The sequence below is a fragment of the Gobio gobio genome (assembly GCF_949357685.1).
Source record: "Gobio gobio genome assembly, chromosome: 2".
Classification (NCBI taxonomy): Eukaryota; Metazoa; Chordata; class Actinopteri; order Cypriniformes; family Gobionidae; genus Gobio; species Gobio gobio.
Window position 1 is genome coordinate 52753915 of NC_137098.1, and position 19075 is coordinate 52772989.

Below are 19075 nucleotides of genomic sequence, written 5' to 3' on the forward strand. Positions count from 1 at the left end.
TAATCTGACTACTTTTAGATTACTTTTGACATAACTCGTTTATCACATTGATTTGAATAGGATAATCTTGTACCACATTGATATAAAAATACAAAGATAAATAAAATATATTCCATTCCAACAACATGAAGTCCGTTAAAGGCACAATATGTAGTTTTTCGTCGCTAGAGGTCGCCTATTCAAAACAAGGCATAGCTTGATGATGCCGAGATTGAGCGCGGAATCTTGGGAGTTGTCTCAGATGGAAAAGAATTGGGACAGGACGCGGGCAGAAATCATGTTCATGGATGAGATTATTAACGTTATTGAACGGTATAAAGCAGAGCAAGGCAGAGTGCTTGTGGAAGCCACAGTTGTCGCTACACTTGTTTATGTTCATTATTATTGTAATGTTATGTGCTTTGAAACACAAGGTAATTAAACGTCTCTCGTGACGCTTTGCAGACTCTGCTCTGGCTGCATGCGTTCGTGTTTTTTGGAGGTGTGGCTTTGAAGAGCGCCCTGGAGGGACGGTGGGATCTCATTCCTTTAAAGATAGCTTGCTATTGCTAGCCGCTACGAAAATGAGAAATGTTGCATTGGCAACTCGCTGAAATAAAGTTATATATTTAATAAAGTTCTAAATAAAGTGTATATTTTATTTTAAAGGGGGATCTAATGTTATTTCATGCATTCTAACCTATTTACACTGTTAAAGAGATTCTCATGCTAAACTTGGCAAACTTTAAAAAAAGTAGTTGCTTCCCAAAGAATCCAGCGTTAAGTGAACAGTGGATGCAGTTTGTTTTTCCGGAGCAGTGACAAAGTTCTGCAAGTGTGATTGTTCCCGGTCATGAGTCAAAACTGCAGACGGTGAGTGAAACTGCATCAAATGTCTGTATTTTGTTGGCAATTGGCACGTAAGTGCATATAATATAAACAACACGAACGTATAGTGAATAAAAAGTTATCCAGGGATAATGCCATGATATAGTGTGTGTGTGTGTGTGTGTGTGACTCTTCAGCTCCACCCACTGCGTAAATAATCGGTACATCGCATCTGTCTTTTATAAATATGATTAAAAAAAAGACTCTTCAGAGATAGGAAGGAAGCAATACTACTCTATAGGTACTCAAGATTAACATGAGATTGGCAGAAACTGTGTGTTATGTACCCTTTAAATTAATATTTTATTTTGAGTAGGCCTAATGTCATATATTTCATTGTAACATTCTATAAAGGAATAAATTACATTTTAAAATATATTGAACAGAAAAGTTATTTTAAATTGTAATATCTCACAATATTACCATTTTTACTATTTTTGATAAAATACATGCAGCCTTGGTGAGCATAAGAGATTCTAAATCACTGAAAGAATCTTACTGACCCCAAACTTTTGAATGGTAGTGTGCCTTGCTGTGGCTTCCCTAAAAGATCACATCCAGTCGGTAATTAAAATCACACACTAAAGCCAGGCTTGATTCTTGCGCTTCTCAGGGTTTTGAATTTGATTTTAACGTTGGCCAGCACCATTTCCTTATCACCAGGACCTTGAAATACTGCACCGAAAACAAATGCCTAAATTATGCATTTAAGGAAAAAAAATTCTGATGGCAGTAAAAATTAATTCCAATTTACTCAATTATATATCTATTATAATTCTGTAGAATAATGTACAGTACTGACTTGTCAATGCCTCAGATACATGCTTTATGACACATACAACGACAGCTATTTAAAAAAAAAAACAGCAGTCCTTTCTTCAAGTATTCTATAAAGCATTCCCATAATAGAAATAAAAATATACAGTGAAAATGATATAGAATCATGCTCTAACTATCCGACTCAATGACCCTACACGCTAAATCATAATGAACAGCATGTCAGTTCACTGAGACCAAGCCTTTACACTTCCATATGGATAACTATAATTTACAGCTGCTACATGGAAAGACTGTGGTAAAGCTTATGCACATTTTATGTGGAAAAGTCAGTTTTACAAAATAATGGAAATTAGGCTCTGTGTGAACCAACGCCACACAATGACATTACATCCAAAATCTTTTGCAGTCTTTTAAAAGTTCAAAATGCAAGGATTAAGAGGTCACTTTATTGTGGAGGCTCGACAGTGCAAGTTCCCTTCAGCTCCTGCTCAGTCCTGTCCCACCTCTTTATCAGTGGTTTTGTTTTGGTTTGGTCGATTGTTCAGTGCAAGCTGCATTGCCCAGATGCTCAGAGGCCTCATATAAGCGAGAGAACGGTAGATGCCTTTCTCACAGTATGCTTCTGGAGTCTGGAAGGCCATTCCCATTCGCTCCCATACAGCACGATAACAGCCTTCCGCAGTGCGCAGACCCTCTTCCACCAAGCCCTAGGTGATGCCGAGAGATGTATTAGGAGATACCTGAAAGGCTCACTTAATCTGAAACCTGACGATATGACCTGAGGTTTGACTTACCTCATGTATCATTGTGGCTGCCAATCCGTACACTACTCCCACCCACACCTCATCTGATTGGACACTGGAACGATCAGGCACACCCTCTGGCCTCATCCCATTCACTGCACCCATCTGCCCGCCTGCAAAGCTCATAACATTGAGGTCAAACACTGACTTCAATGCACTACAGATTTTGTCCTTGGGAAAAGCCTGCACACAGAGAAATGGATGTAAAAAAAACAAATCCATGTTATGTAGATTCCCTCCAGGATAATCAATCTTCCTGTACAACACTGACCCCGTCTGGAGTGTGAGTGACCCATGATACACTTATTGAACAGTATTTTGGTAACACTTTTACAATAAAGTTGAATTCATTACCATTCGGTATCATGAACTGCAGATTATTAATCTGTTCATTACTATATATAGATTTTTAAAGATTTTAAATTGTATAAATTAACATTAATGTATTATGAACAACCATGAATTAACAACGAACAATTGAATAATTTGTACAATATAAATATACTAAGTTTTTAAATGAAAGAAATGTATACTTTTATAAAGCAAGGACACATTAAACATTTATAATGTTATAAAAGATTGTTATTCTTCAAACTTTAGCTGCATCCTAATTCAGAGGCTGCACCATTCGAAGGCTGATTGTGTCACATCGGTGGGGGGGCGACATAAGCTGTCCCATTTCGAAGGCTCCTTCGAATGTGGCCACCAAATGCGTCCTTTGTATCCCGGGCCACATAGAACAAAACGAGTGGATACTTCACAGCCTATCTTATCCCAAGATTCATTGCACACCATTGACGACAGGAATGTTATGAGTGAAATTACCGGATTACACTTTTAAATGCAAGTATTGGGTTTCAACTTTAATATTTAACAATACAAATGTAAAAATTAAAGATTCAAATGTTGACATATCTTACTAAGATGCAATTTTATATAGTTTACATAAATGGACCAAGGTGAACATATTTAGACAGGTTGTAAACTCTGTTTTGTTTTTAGACCGTTTTTTAAAACAGACTTTCAAAAAAGTCCAGTACAGCGGCAGCTCGTCCCATTTAACGACGCTCAATTCGACCTTCGTGGACTTTGAAGTCTGCGTGCTTTAAAGGATGCAGCCTGTGACATGGGACACAACTCGTGTGTTCATCAAAGAATCCTGAAAAATAACTGTATCTCTTATTTTCACAGTTCATTAAGCAGCACAACCATTTTCAAATGTGATGATCATAGTATTAATATGTTTCTTGAGCACCAAATCAGCATATTAATGATTTAATGATTTCTGAAGGATCATAATGGCTGCTGAAAATTTTACTTTGCCATCACAGTAATAAATTACATTTTAAAATATATTCAAATAAAAACAGTATTTTACAATATTACCGTTTTCAAAATTTCTGATCAAATGAGGAGAGGAGAGACCCTTGACATGATTGTAAAGCACTTTGGGTGTACAGTAGTAAAGCGCTATATAAATGTCTAATATTTTCATTTCAAATAAATTCAGCCTGAATATTAGAGACTTCTTGTGTTTAGCACTAGTGTGAATTATTGTTTATATATCGAAATTGTTGTTTATTGTTAGCACATGACACCTAATACATTTATGTTAAGGCATGAACCGTATTTTAAAGATGATCATTATTTATTATGGTAATGAAATCATGCAAAATTATTTTTAAATGAAAATTAAGTGGTAAAAATACAAACAAATGTTTGTAAAATCTTTCTCAGGCTGACCTGGTAGTCATCGTCCCCAAGTCCAGATGCCCTGAGGAACCACTGGCCTGCACACTGGTCAGACATTACGCTGTTGGACAGACTCTGTCCACTGCTGTCATAATTGTAGTATTTGCCTATTAGAGAAAGAGAAAGACATTCCACAGGGGGGAAATTAAATTAATGTTGTTGGAAGACCACTTTTGTGTATAGAAACCGATCTAATGGAAGACTGAACATCCATACTAAGAGTATAGCATTAGCATAGCTTTTACGAATGGAAGATTACAGTTAGTTTAAATAGCACTGTGTATGCTTACACTCACCATTCCACAGAAGTTTGTCAAAGGCTGCACTTCCTCTTTCCAAAATATCTCTGTAGCGTTGATATACAGACTCGCAATTCAGCACACGTGCCATTTTACACATCATGCACACTGATGCCAGCCAAAGAGAGCCACAGTATGCACTGGAAGAGCAGAAACACAGGGGTAACTTTAAAAAAAACGTGTCATGATACAGGTTTTTAATATATAATTTAAAAAGAAAAAATCATATAGTTTAAATATTCTGAGAAATTTCATTTTTAGAAATAAAATAAAACTTCCTGAGTCCCAACCTGGGTCCTGTCACCTTCCATCCATCATATGTCTGGTCTGCATAGCCAGAATTTTCTATCAGCCCATCACCATCCTTATCAAACTTCAACTCTGTTTCCATGACAGTCTGAATGAGCCAAAAGATCATATGTTTGAGTAATGCGTCCTAAAACAGCGCTTGGCGCTTAACAAGTGCCTCTACATTCACATATACAGAAGATATGATGCTATACAAACTACTAAAATATAACACAAACAACTCACCTGGCATATAGGCCACATGTCCTTCAGATACTGCTCATCCTGGGTCAGGTGATAGTCTCGGAACACCTGAAGCACAAACTTCAAGTTCAGATCCTTCCAGTCGGCTGTATCGTGGATCAAGTAAGCATTGACACGAACCCATGGCTCATCATCTGTTTAAAATGGGGTTCAAGATGACGACAATGTTCATTTTAGCTTAATTCTCTTTCTGTCTTTGCCACATGCAACATGTTTGAATTCATGGCATCCTATTATGCACAACTCACCAGGGTCTCCAATGTCGTGAGGTACAACGCCCCGGGTCTTGACTGGGGAGTATCGGCCATTCATTAGATTTAACCTCTCTGTAGGGTCATGCTGAACGACACTACCAGCTGAATAAAAGAGAGAGAGAGATTTAAACAAACAGTGAATGCAAAACAGAATGGGAAAGTATCAACAAATTAATTTAAAACAAAAAAGTAGGTTATTACTAATGGATTTGAATGCGGTCTTCAATGTTATCAGAAAAATGGAAGCTTAGCTCACCAATATCATACTGCAGACTCAGAGCCAACTTGGGCCAAAGCATGATGAGAGCAAATGAAGCATAGAAGTGCACATCATACGTGTTATACATCCTGTACTCCTGACCTGGAACCAGACAGTGAGAGACAGAATTGATTTATCACATTGATTTAAACGTAAACAAACATTTAGGCCTGGTTTCACAGACAGGGATTTGATTAAGCCAGGAGTAGGCATTAGTTAAATTATGACATTTAAGTAGCTTTTTTAAACATGCCTTAGAAAAAAAAAATTACAGGTACACTTCTTGAGACAAAACAATGGCAGTGACATATTTTAAGATATGTCAGTGCAAGTTGCTTTTAGTTAAAACAGCTCAAACATGCATTTTAGTACAGGACTAGACTAAAAGCCTGGTCTGTGAAGTGTACAATAAACTTCGTTTCACAGACAAGGCTTAAGCTAGTCCCAGACTAAAATACATGTTTGAGCGGTTTTAACTGAAAGCAACTTGCACTGACATATTTTAAATGTGTCACTGCCATTGTTTTGTCTCAAGCAATGTGTTTTTCTAGGGCACGTTTATAAAAGCTACTTAAATGTCCTGATTGAACTACGGCTTAATCTAAGCCCTGTGTGTGAAACCAGGCCCAATTGTCACAAACCTGTTCTAAACAAATCTTGAGCTCGGTTTGCTTAAATGTTACAGCCCTACTGTCGTACCCTCTAGGTAAGCGAATCGGCCATACTCCTTGACAACTTCAGGCTGGGCTGGAAGCCCCCCATCCTCAGGACGAAGCCCACCGCTGATATCAGCGTCCTCTGGAAGCTCCACCCACACAGTTCCACCATCCACAACAAAGTAGAGCTCATTAAACAGAGCAGATTTATACCAAGACGGAAGAGACCTAGAAGAACACAGTGTTTAAGTCTACCAGTGACTGATATACTTAAATAATAACTAATGAAACACACAGAATATATCCTGAAATAAATGATTTCAATTTAGTAAATATTGGTAAGGCTGTCAGTAAATTTTAAAACGGACACAACAAAGAGTTATGCCAAGCTGGCATGGATATTGCTGATACCGCTAATCTCAAAATGGCCAAATATCAACAGATAATCAGCCTAGCAACTGAAAGGAATAGCTGCCTTATGTTAAAACAAAGGCGTACACTCAGAATTAGTATGTGGCATGTGACTGGGACAATACCACTCAAAAAAGCACAATTCATTCTATATGAAGTGCACTCAACAACAGTATGAAGAGGACTGGTGAAGCAAAATGAGTAATATGCACAAAACAGGGTATAATGATTGCTCTTGTGTATGCACATAATGGATGAATAGTAGTCAAATCAATTTACAGGAAAGACGTCTGTTCGCTTAAACACTGTCTTTTGTCACACAAATCAGCCTTAGGCAATAAACTGACAGAGCATGTGGTTACGCTACAAGCTTGACAATTTTCAAGGGGAAATGACATTTCTTTTTACCCGTCCTGTAGAATCGGCCTCTGCCACTCATCAATGCTCTCCTCCCATTTACTGTAGTGTGTGAGCGCGTAGTGAGACAGAGACGGGGCAGCATCTCCTTTGGTGCCATAATAACGTGTGTATCTCCTGAAACACCATATTTTTTAATAACATAAAAGGGTATCATTTCATCAACTCAAATGCAATTATTTATTGCATAAACAAAATGAAGCATATTTCTAGGATCATTAAGATCTTCATATAACAATTAAGCACATTTTCCCCAATTCCCATTATTGTAATGCAATGGAGTCTCATTCTCATTAACGTAATGCAAACAAAAGTAATGACATATTTTTTTAATTTGTAGCATTTATGCATCATTGTCTCCTGGGTTCTCTGAGATTAAACAAATCATCATAGCTGCGCTTATATGAATTTGTAAGGAGCACAAACTGTGACTCTGTGACAAACTGCGCTCACTTTATGACTGATGATGAGTCTCTTCCTTTAATGAAGCTTGTAAATAATACTGCCTTATATAATCACACAGCCATACCACTTCCTCTCTTTTTAAGCCCTTGGTTATTTCACCAATATTTATTTTCAGTTAAGAGAACAACTGTAAATCATTAATGCATGTATCTGCTTAAAGTCAATTTTGGACTATACTAGGACATATAGACATTTATTTGAAATAGAATAACAATGTAGAATGTAACCTTTTTGTAAGTCTTTACTGTCACTTTTTTTTATCAATTTAATGCATCCTTGCTGAATAATAAAAAAAAGAATTAAACTTACAGACCCCAAATTTTGACTTTTGAATGATAGTGTACATGGATTAAAATATTTTTTTTTATCACATCATAGAGTCTTTAAATGCAGTAGTAAAAGAAGCTGAGTCCATATTTCCGTTGTGGTTAAACATTCTTATGCTTGATAAAATCAAATACCATCTCTATGACACCCAATTTACAGACACTAAAGAAAAGAAAGACATCCGTATTTCCAAGGTAACCTGATCCATAATGTGTACAAAGAGAATGAAAGAAAGATTAGAGAGCAGATAAAAGAACGAACACATGCATGGTTGTCACAATTTGTTGGCGACGCTGAAATAACAACAGTGAAATTAAAATATTTATACATCATGGTCTAATTCATCTGGATTCTCTGAACTGAATTAACTTCCCCCAGCACAACTTAATGCTGTTTGCATTACAAATGTAGTTGTTCATGTCTCGGGAAAACAGGCCAAAAATATTGTTTGACTCATGGTGCTCTACGCAAAATTTTGTTCAATCATTTGCCCTCTAGAATGAGAATCTCCCTTCCACTGACAACCAACCAGCAAGTAGCAAATATGGGTCATGACTGTCATGTATTTATCAGCTCCATGAAAGGAAGGGGTTTAGAATTTTTCATATACACATACCTGACATAAATTCTCTCTCTGGAGCCAAATGTAATTTTAGGCATATCCCAGGCCAAACTGAACTCCACTCTGTTGTGATGGTTAGCAGGCACCGAGCAGCTCACAGCCAGGGCTGCCGCCACTTCCTCCCTTTTCTGTGTGGGTGTGCTGGAGTCCTTTGGCGAGTCGAGCCGTCCATCGGTCATGAGGTCACTCCACAAAGCACTACAGGTTCCCTTTGGGCTAAACGCTGTCTGGTGACTGATCTCTTGGTCAGACTAAAATAAAGTGAAACTTTAAATAATGAGGGAAAGTACAACGACTGTCTCAAAACCTAGAGAGCTATCCGATTTTAAAAAATGAATTCTGTCATAATTTACTCAACCTTAATGTTGTTACAAACCTGTTACAAACCCGTATGACTTTTCTGTCTAAGAACAGTAATCAACAGTTTAAGCTGTCTTTAAAGTCTGGTTTCTCAAAAAAACATTTGACAAGAACTTAAATGTTAAATGTAATTATTAACTGTATATTTGCATAGATTAATGTGGTGAACCACAGCAATCAATCACCTTTATAATACTCTTATTTGCACAGGGAAACAGACACACACACTGTAAAGCTGATGGTGGAACCTGTTTGGCAGTTTGCTTTTGTCTGTGCACTCATAACAGAGGAGTTGTTTTCTTTAAGCATTTACTACAAGCAAAGCCTGCTGCTTCTTGATTTACACTGATGCATTACCTTTTCTCTTGCAGCTATACACAGAGTGTAAGGGTTGACAGGCGTCTGGTGATGTAGTAAAACCCCAGACACAGATTCTCCCTCTTTTTCAAGGTGAAATGGTTCATTCCAGTGGCCCCCACTCTTATCGTCTTCATGGCCCGACCCATTAACCATTGTGAACATAATGGAAACATCAAGAGCGTAGTCATTCTTATTCTCAATGTCCCACACAAACACAGCCACAGGAAGACTGGAGTCCTGAAAAAGACAAAAAGAGCTTAGTTTTGAAACATTTCCATTTTTACATTTTAATCCGCCAAATCTGCAGTTTTAAAACTAATCTCTTTGTTTGTATGCATTTCACAATTTTACTGAAAAAAACATTAAAGGGGTGGTAAAACACATTCTTTTGAAGGCTTGACTGTGTTTGTGGGGTGCACTGTAACATGTGTTCATGCTTCGTTTTTAAAAAAAATTGCCTTATTTTTCATATATTTGACCTTTATTCTACACTGCTCTGTCCCTCCTTGTAAAACGGTCTGATGCTTTCCGGGTTGTATGAAGCCAGTCCCTCAAAAATACGCAATGGGCTCAGATTGGTTAGCTGGCCTAGTGTGTTCTGATTCGCTAACCGCAGTGCACGGTTGTCGGAAACGTCACGCCCCTTACCGGAGGCTGTGCTTTGGTCGGCGTCAATAAAACCATATGAGAACATTTGAGTGAAGATGATCGAGCAGAACCTGTTCAGTCCTCAAGTGTAAAGACTGCGGATCTATAATGATCGCTACTGAATGGCACTGTTACTTTTGTATTTTTAGAACGATTATAGCCAAATATCTGTCGCAAGAACTAACCCAAAACGAACACTAAGCACTGGCTTTACTAGTAAGTTAGCCAAATCACACACAGAACCATGTTTAGCATGCCTGAAGATAAACAATACATAAAAGCTCTAATCAAAGAATCATTTACACTAATGCCAAGTTCGCTGTTGAGATTTTAACGTTAGTGTTTGTAACGTTAGGTGTTCGTCGGATAACGTTAAGTATGAATAAGCATTTAACAGACTGGTTTGCAGAACAGCGCTGTCATCTGTTTACTTCCTTGCTACAACCTATTACAGGAAAACACATCGATGAAATATAAATCAGACTTACAGGTTGTGGCCCGTAAACAGCTTCTGTTTGTAAATCCAGCTTTCAGGACAAGCCGTTGTGCATATCCTGTATTGAACTCGCGAAGTTTGTGGAAGTTTGTGTTGTCCTCCGTGAAATGTGCAGCGCGCGCGTCGTGCATCCACGCACCGGCAGTGTTTTTTTCACGCAGCTGACGTTGTGCAAATCTGGCATTGAACTCGCGAAGTTTGTGGAAGTTTGTGTTGTCCTCCGTGAAATGTGCAGCGCGCGCGTCGTGCATCCACGCACCGGCAGTGTTTTTTTCACGCAGCTGACGTTGTGCAAATCCGGCATTGAAATCGCGAAGACGGTGGATGTTTTCCTCTGTTAGATGTGCTGCAGAGAGCCCTGCGCGCCTGATTCCCCGCTGACTCAAACACACGTGCATATAACATGCTGTGTGTTAAACGCTCTGCAACGCACCCCCGTCCCAAGGAAGGCTGAACAGAGCAAGTACCCCAGACCTGCAATCCGGATGAAAATAACAGCGTTTCCTTGGCATCGCGGCAACAACACTCCAGCCTACTATACCACAACAGCGCCGCGATACAAAATGGCCTCACCCCCCCTTATTTAATATTCGCGGAGGAGGGGTTTATGTAAATATTGAGCCTGTTGATGTCACCAACCCTGGAGGAATGTGTGTAGTCCCTACTGGCCGTTTGCTGTAGTTCTTAGAAACTGATTTCTTTAAAAGCAAATATCTCCCTTTGCTTTAAACTTTGAACGTTGTAACTTTGCAGATGTTGTTTATGCTCAAGCAGCAACATTACACGTTAGCTAAAGTTAGAATAGTGAAATCGTGGTTTACCACCCCTTTAATTTTTGAAACAGCAACATTTCAGCATCATTACTCCAGTCGTCAGTGTCACATGATCCTTCAGAATTCATTCTAATATGCTGAATTGCTGCTCAAGAAACATTTCTTCTTATTATCAATGTTGAAAAAAGTTATGCCGATTAATATTTTGTGGAAAGTGTGATACATTTGTTTCAGGATTCGTTGATGAATAGAAAAGAACAGCATTTATTTGAAACAGAAATCTTTTATAACATAATAAATGCCTTTACTATCACTTTTAAAAAGTCATTGCTCAAAAGTATATATTTAGTGCTGTCAAATCAGTTAATCTAACATAAAAATGTGTGTGTGTGTGTGTGTGTGTGTATGTATAAATATTCATATATTTATATATACACAGGTCAGGCATAACTTTAACATCGACTGGACTTATGACCTAATATTGTGTTGGACCCTCTTTTTGCTGCCAAAAAAGGCCTGACCCATCGAGGCATGGACTCCACTAGACTCCTGAAGGTGTGCTGTGGTATCTGGCACCAAGATGTTAGCAACAGATCCTTTAAGTTCTTTAAGTTGTGAGGTGGGGCCTCCATGGATCAGACTTGTTTGTTTAGCACATCGCACAGATGCTCAATTGGATTGAGATCTGGGGAATTTGGAGCAAAGACAACACCTAAAACTCGTGCTCCTCAAACCATTCCTGAACCATTTTTGCTTTGTGGCAGGGCACATTATCCTGCAAATCCACCCAGCCAAGCCATCCACGTGATGTAAAAGAAAACATGATTCATCAGATCATGCCAGCTTCTTCCATTGCTCCGTGGTCTAGTTCTGATGCTCACGTGCCCACTGTTGCCGCTTTCGGCAATGAAAAGGGGTCAGCATGGGCAAACTGCGATGCACTGTGTATTCTGACACCTTTCTATCAGAACCAGCATTAACTTCTTGAGCAATTTGAGCTACAGTGGCTCGTCTTTTTGATCGGACCACACGGGCCAGTCTTCACTTCCCAAGTGCATCAATAAGCCTTGGTCGCCCATGACCCGGTCGCCGGTTCACCACTGTTCCTTCCTTGGACCACTTTTGATAGATACTGACCACTGCAGACCGGGAACACCCCACAGGAGCTTTTTTTTTAGCCGCAGATAGGGGCCGGAGAGTGTCTGTTTTGGGGAAAACACGATTTCGTCTCTGCTTTTTGCGGATGATGTTGTCGTGTTGGCTTCTTCAGACCAGGACCTTCAGCATGCACTGGGACGGTTTTCAGCTGAGTGTGAAGCAGCTGGGATGAGAATCAGCACCTCCAAGTCCGAGGCCATGGTTCTCAGTTGGAAAGGGTGGCTGGTTGGTGGAGAGTTCCTGCCTCAAGTGGAGGAGTTCTTGGGGTCTTGTTCACGAGTGAGGGAAGGTTGGAACGGGAGATTGACAGACAGATCGTGTAGCTTCTGCAATAACGTGGTCGATGTACTGGTCTGTTCGATTTTTTACCGAGAACCGTTCCACCCCTAATATACACACACATACACATACAAATATCAAATATAGCTTGTCACCTTGTAGTCGTGAGGGATGACAGGTGACACCTGCCTGCAGGTGAGAGTGACGTTCTGGCCAGGCAGGTGGTAGACAGTCCAGGCTCGTGGGTACAGGGCATGGTAAAAGGCGTATTCACCACAATAACCCCAGTTCCAACCCTGAAGAGTTGGGGGTCGCTCCGTAGACAACACCTGCTGGTATACTGTCTGACCCCCCCTGCGCAGACATACTGTAAACTAGGAGAGAGAGGGAGTTCAAACAGACTTGAAATGGCCGAAGGAGAGATTTGAACACCTTCATATATGACAACACACACTTGCAGACCACATGAGTCATAATGGATTCCAAATACTAGTTAATACACCTATATTTACACATACACTACCGTTCATTGGGGGAATTAATTTCTTACCAAAAAAATTAATAAATAAGATAAAAATCTTACTGACCCTAAACGTTTAAACAGTAGTGTGGCTTTGGTATGTTTATTGGATCACAAACAGCCCTTTACCTGGTTAGCAATAACGGTTTTGTAGTGGTACATTCCGGGATTTAGTTGCCACCGGCAGAAATCCCCCCTCCATCCACGTGTGATACTGCCTCCCCCAATGCCACCAAGAGGAGCACCTGCACAAAACACATCCTCCGTTACATTGGGTCATTTTAAGAGTTCTGTTATTGCTTTGAGTTTTCTGTTTATCTTTGCACTTACCATAAATTTGTTTCAGTTGTAAAGCCCGAAACATATCAATAAAAGGAGCCTTCTTCTCAACCTGGGTCTTTTTGTACCACCACCTCAGATACCTGCTCAGACAAACATAAAACAAGGAGGAATTTACAAAACTGACGTTTCTCTCGGTCATACACACATACAGACTTGAAGAGATATTGATGAGCAGTGAAGATGGGTAACATTTTGTTTTGTTGAATATAGTGGCAAGTATCTATGTGAATAAATCACACTTCGACTTCTTAAAGGTGCAGTAAGCAATGTCGGAAAAACGCTGTTGAAAGTGGATCGGACCATAGCCTGACAAGCCAGACCCACATCAAGATGTTGGGCCTGGGAACACACCATTGACAGGGCTCAATCCAAGGGGCGGGATAAATGGTTGTCTTTCAAATTCCCTCTGCACGCAATAGGATAGCGCTACAACCAACCAGAGCAACGAAGGTGAAGCAGAGCTAGTTGATAGATTAAACTTTTGCCGTATCCGTTCAATAAAACTCTGAACACATCTTACTTTTTTAAGATTGATTCAGTGCCGTTCTTTGTTCTTTTCTCAAAGAAAAGCTTAACTGCAAGTCTTCCAGAGCCGCGGCCAAAGCCGATTCGAAAGTCCGCTGTTCGCCAGCTTCTTTGTTTTCAAGTAGCACGCAGAACTGCCGCAACTCTGCCATCATTATGTTAAGCCCGCCTACCAACTCTATACACGATGTGATTGGCCTTACCAGAGTTTGGTTTTTCAAGCTGGCAAGCCAACGGAGAGTTGCTAGATGACCCTGGCTGCAAATTAGATTTGCTGCCGCTAGGGTGCGTCTAGATTTCTAGGCTAATCGGACCGAGCACAACAACAAACTTGTAGCAGCAGTAGGGGGTGTTTCGACTGATGATGGAGGAGGAGAGAGAGTGAGCAAGAGGGAGATTTGAAGAAAGACTGTAGAAAGAGAGGTGGCTGAGAGACATTACAAAAGAGAAAAGGTTAGAGGAATATCACTGAAAAAAGATGGGTTATGATCAGGCAAAAGCTTCAGGACCCACGTTAATATTAGAAAAGCTTTCCAGCGCTGGAGAGACCCAAGTAGGGAGGCCTGAAAATGGACGCAGAGGTTGCAATGTTTCTGCTCCATACGTGAGAAACATTGGTTTTGAGTGTGTGCTGCTGCAAACTCTTGCTTGTATAATATTGTGTATTGTGTGTTCATTTTTTGTTCTTCCTTGTTGTTCGTTCATCATTCGCTTCTGCTATGATAAAGAGACATCAGGTGTGTTCGACATCGGCTGCATGCAACCGATCGGCGAGAGTTGCCGCGTGCAGGCGGGGAGGAGCTTGAAACAGAGACGTGAAGTCAGACAATTTCTGCTTCCCATAGTGACGCGCTGTGTTTGCATGCTTTATCACAGCTGAAGTGAAATAAATGCAGTATTTGTCAAATACACAGATGTTTCAGAGACATTTTCTTTTATATACTGCTTAATACAGCGTCTGTTTGTACAAGAATAAAAGTTCACCCCATATAAGCCTACACTAATTAAGTGGGGTCTACCTTTTTTCTAATCAGTTTTATGTTGATAAACATGACAATATAACATCGCGACTACATGTAAAGAGGTTTTACCATTATAAAAAACTGATTTGTGAGCATAAGTGGAACTGAAGGTTTTAGAAACACAAAACACACGTGATCACTGCATGAAGTGAATCCGGCCAATCGTGGAACAGCTGTGTCGTCATCAGAGCTTGTGCAATCGCTCTGGAGAAGCTGCGCAAAATGCACCAGCCGGCTGCTCTCGAATCGCTCTCGAGTAACGTCACAGTGACTTGGTGTGCTGCCTTAAGTCGGACAAAATTTTTAACCGGCATGCACTGCTTCAAGTCAGCCGCCAATCGGTCTGCGCATTGCTGCATGAAGTCGAACAAGCCTATCCACTCTTGCATTGCGTGATTGTGCATTTTGGGGGCGGAGCAATGAAGGGAGGGGTGTGTTTCTTTGGGTTGTTTTCAAATATCATTCAACAATGATTTTTTCTCAGAAATCCCCTCTGCAACTAAATTGAACTTTATGGCACCACAACAACGTCAGTCCTAATAATTAACCTCTCGCACACATGCGGTATACATACAATACTTCCCTTTAGTCTCTGAAACTACTCCATCCAACACACATTCTTTTCTGTCTCACTCATTCTCCAGCTATAATGCACACACGGCTGTTTTCAGTTGTTGCACTCAGCACAACAGCGCTTAGAAACAGAGACTGATTCACACAAACAGGACAGATAGCGTTATGGAAAAGGCTGAAAAAGCTGTCAACTGTCTCTGCCCTGGATAAAAAGTCACCTTTTGCTACTCTACCGGCTTGCTGATTGATTGACTGATTTAGTTAAGTTTGCTAAGTGAGCCGGAATTTATTTAATTATTATTATTTATTTATTTTCCATAGTTTGTTTGTTGCTGATGTTGTTAATTTATATTTTTTCGCATTAAAAAAGCGCAACCTATGGAAGGTTTTAAATTAATTTATGACTCGATACGATTATCACAGATGTTAGCTGAGGCTCTATGCTAGTTTGGACTGCGATTACTCAATCAAGTGTGGTGAAGGTTGAGCAACATGAATACAGTCTTCACATACACATCACAGGACTGACTGCGTAAATGGGAATGGACAATAAAGATTTGTAAAGCTCATGACAGTTTTTGTGTGAATCATTAACGTGAAATAAAACCACACAGAGACAATATTGACTTGATTAACAGACAATGATTAACCAGTTTCAGCTGAAAATTCCATGCAGCTTGATGTTGGAGAAAAATGAATAGTGCCAAATAATTACTACAACAAAATCCAGTATCTAAACCCAGGTCAAAAGCTATCAAGCTGTTTATTGCAGAACCATCCTTAGGTCCACTTAAAGGGAGGAACGTCATTGAAATGTATTAGTTACTGTGTAACAGTCTAACTAGTTAGAGAGGAATATAACAGCCTCACCTGATCCAGGTAAATAGGGGTTAGTTCTAAAGATTATATTACTCACGTCAATCACAGTGCTGATCGCCTACATAATGCTACAATGTATACTAACAGAAAAAAAAACCTGGCAGCTAAGAACCAAGAAGAGAAGGGTTTAGCAGAAGGGAATGAAAACATGTCGTTCTGTGGTCAAATAGAACCTTCTTCACAACATTTCAACATTTCCTGTTCCTATTTCAACTATATATTGTTAGAGTGCAAAAGGCCTATGAGATGTATAAAATGGTCTCAGCAGCCTATGATGTCTATTCTTTTGTAAATTGTGTTTACTATCGGTGAAGCGAGGAAAAACAAATTGAAATATGTCTTGTTAAACATACCTGACACCTAAAGCAACATGCTCGATCATATTGGACAACGAGACATCTTTGGCTTGAAATGGTTTCCGCTTCTCTTTGAACTCGTGTGCCAGACATATCCGCCAGCCATCCTTGGGAACACCAAATCCAGTTTCTGTAGAAACGTACCGGCTCATCAGCTCGGCTAGAGATTTGCTGTCATTTAAATCCATAGTCCAAAGCTCTCGGATCACCAGTCCAAACCAGAAACTTCCTAAATCCTTTGGAAAAAGGCAAAATAGGCAAAAAGTGTTAATACATATAGGTTATTCCCTTTATTTGAAGGCTAAAGCAATAAACAACCTAAATGACACATGGTTTGATGACAAATCTAAAAATTACATCTTGCCTACTGCCTGTGTTGTGCAGGTAAGAGTTGAGATCACATGTTTGATCTGCATGCACAGACAAGGTAATCTACATACGAACGCAGTTCACCTTTCACCAAGGTGACCAGTTCAGTTGCCAGCAACAACCACGTTCTGGAGATGTAATCTGATCCTTTTCTGTTCAATTAACTAACAATACCTTGACCTTTCCTTCATTTCACCCCTACTCCAGGCAAATCTAACCTATCATTTGTCTGTACGGTACAATTCACCTGGCCAAATAAATAACGTTTGCATACCCTAAGCCTGTCTTGACATTCTCGACTGCACTTAACACTTAAAATCATATAACAATGTCATGACATAAATCTACTGCACTAAAATCCACTGCGATAATAATACTACAACAATAATACTAAATAAATAACAATAAAAAATAAATCTATAATAATATTATTATTATTATTATTAAATATGTTTAATTGAATAGAATAGCTATATATTTAGCTCCCATATTTTATCCATTTTCCTTTTACAAAAAATTGAACATTCCTTGACTCCAATTTATCTCTCTGACACCCTTTTTTATTTTGTAGCCCTGATTCTATTCTGCTGTTGTTTTACATTCATTTTTTTTTTTAACAAAATTACACTTTTGTCAATTAAGTAGTTTTCCATACTTTTTTCCATTGATTTGTTTCCCTGTGTAATTATGTAGTTCCTTTCTAAAAATGTTCTAAATCATACAAATTATGTTTTTAAACATGTATCAGCTACCAAACTCTAGTCAGTGTTGCATACTTGCATACAGATCCTTTAAATATTAGATCTATTGATAGTATTGGGCCTAAGTTACCTTCTGAGACAGACCATCATGTTCTAAAAGGCAAGCACTTCATTGTAGGTACTATTTTGGAAAACGAAGCAAATATGCTTTTGCACCTCATCGTCACACTCTACACTTCTGGTTACTTGTGCTTTTTAGATTTCCCATTCCCATGCATAATTAATGTATTTCCCATTGTTATTATCTAAGCCACTCTGTCCAGCGGAGCAGTGTAAATCTCTCTTACCCTTGCCTCCGTTACACCACCCTGGGGTCTGCGTGTCAGTGCGAGCTGCACTTGTTCAGGCGATCGCCAACAGGACCATGTCAGAAGAGCCACCCGGTGTCCCTGTGGCTGCTGTTCCACCTTTCCGCGGTCGGGTCGTGGGGAAATGTTTCAAAGTGAACAGCAAAAGCTAAGTTGTAAAGACGAAAGCATGTATTTAGCGTTGAAGTAAAAAACACATATTCTTATCCAGAACTGCACATCGCGATGTCTTAGTAATGAAGTGGTCAAAGTCCGAGATCCATTCCCTGTGATAGTGCAGTAGAGTAGGGCCTTCTGTTGGCCTAAACCAATGAGGACACACTCGGGGGAGTAACTTCCAGCAGTCTGGTCATTTTAGTAGTTGACAAAGGAACACAAACCTTGTTCTGTATCTATATTTTGTCTCATAAGCCATTACTTGTCTATTTCAATGATTAAACGGTGCATTTTCCTAATCAGTTTTGTTTTGATGAAAACCTACCACCCCTTTTATATTTTGGTCTGGAACTTCTACGTCATTTTTTGCCACGGAGCCAATGCGAGGGGCCGATCGTGTGTACTCGTTTCTTTGAATCGGTTCTTTTGAACAGTTCGTTTCAATGATCCTTTCCAAAAGCGATTCAGTAATTATTTACGTCATGAGGCAAAGAACAGCCATGCAAAACACATTTTAAATAAAAGTGTTTATTGTTATTTAGTCTGTTTCAATTTAGTTAGTTCCAGTCATTATGGTTTTGCTAATACAATCATTATCTTTGTTAGTCGTTGCATACAGTAAGCAATGTGCAAAACATTTTAATATTAAATTAATTTTAATATTAATTAATGTACATGCAAGCTATATTTAGGTTGTCTAAACTTTCTTTTGCAATAATACATCTC

The 19075-nt window shown here is 39.3% G+C and overlaps 1 protein-coding gene across 1 annotated transcript; it reads right to left on the reverse strand.

The window, feature by feature from the left end:
* Positions 1–1148: 1148 nt before the first annotated feature.
* Positions 1149–18722, reverse strand: gba2 (glucosidase, beta (bile acid) 2). Its single transcript, XM_079809692.1, has 18 exons — positions 18675–18722; positions 18173–18341; positions 16753–16991; positions 13389–13480; positions 13188–13303; positions 12694–12912; positions 9182–9421; positions 8459–8715; positions 7042–7167; positions 6266–6450; positions 5564–5668; positions 5302–5409; positions 5036–5187; positions 4792–4898; positions 4499–4641; positions 4194–4309; positions 2442–2633; positions 1149–2354 (listed from the first exon to the last, which is right to left on the reverse strand). Exons 3-18 carry the CDS (start codon positions 16941–16943, stop codon positions 2136–2138), a joined length of 2568 nt encoding a protein of 855 aa, XP_079665818.1. The 5' UTR covers positions 16944–16991; positions 18173–18341; positions 18675–18722; the 3' UTR covers positions 1149–2135.
* Between the last annotated feature and the right edge of the window lie 353 nt (positions 18723–19075).

Excerpts from the sequence above, each read along its gene's own strand:
- gba2 (XM_079809692.1), bottom strand. The coding sequence starts at position 16,943 with ATGGATTTAAATGACAGCAAATCTCTAGCCGAGCTGATGAGCCGGTAC. Across the intron at positions 13,481-16,752 it reads CATGTTGCTTTAGGTGTCAG|GTATCTGAGGTGGTGGTACA; the intron begins GTATGTTTAACA and ends TTGTCTGAGCAG. Across the intron at positions 4,310-4,498 it reads TGACAAACTTCTGTGGAATG|GCAAATACTACAATTATGAC; the intron begins GTGAGTGTAAGC and ends TTTCTCTAATAG.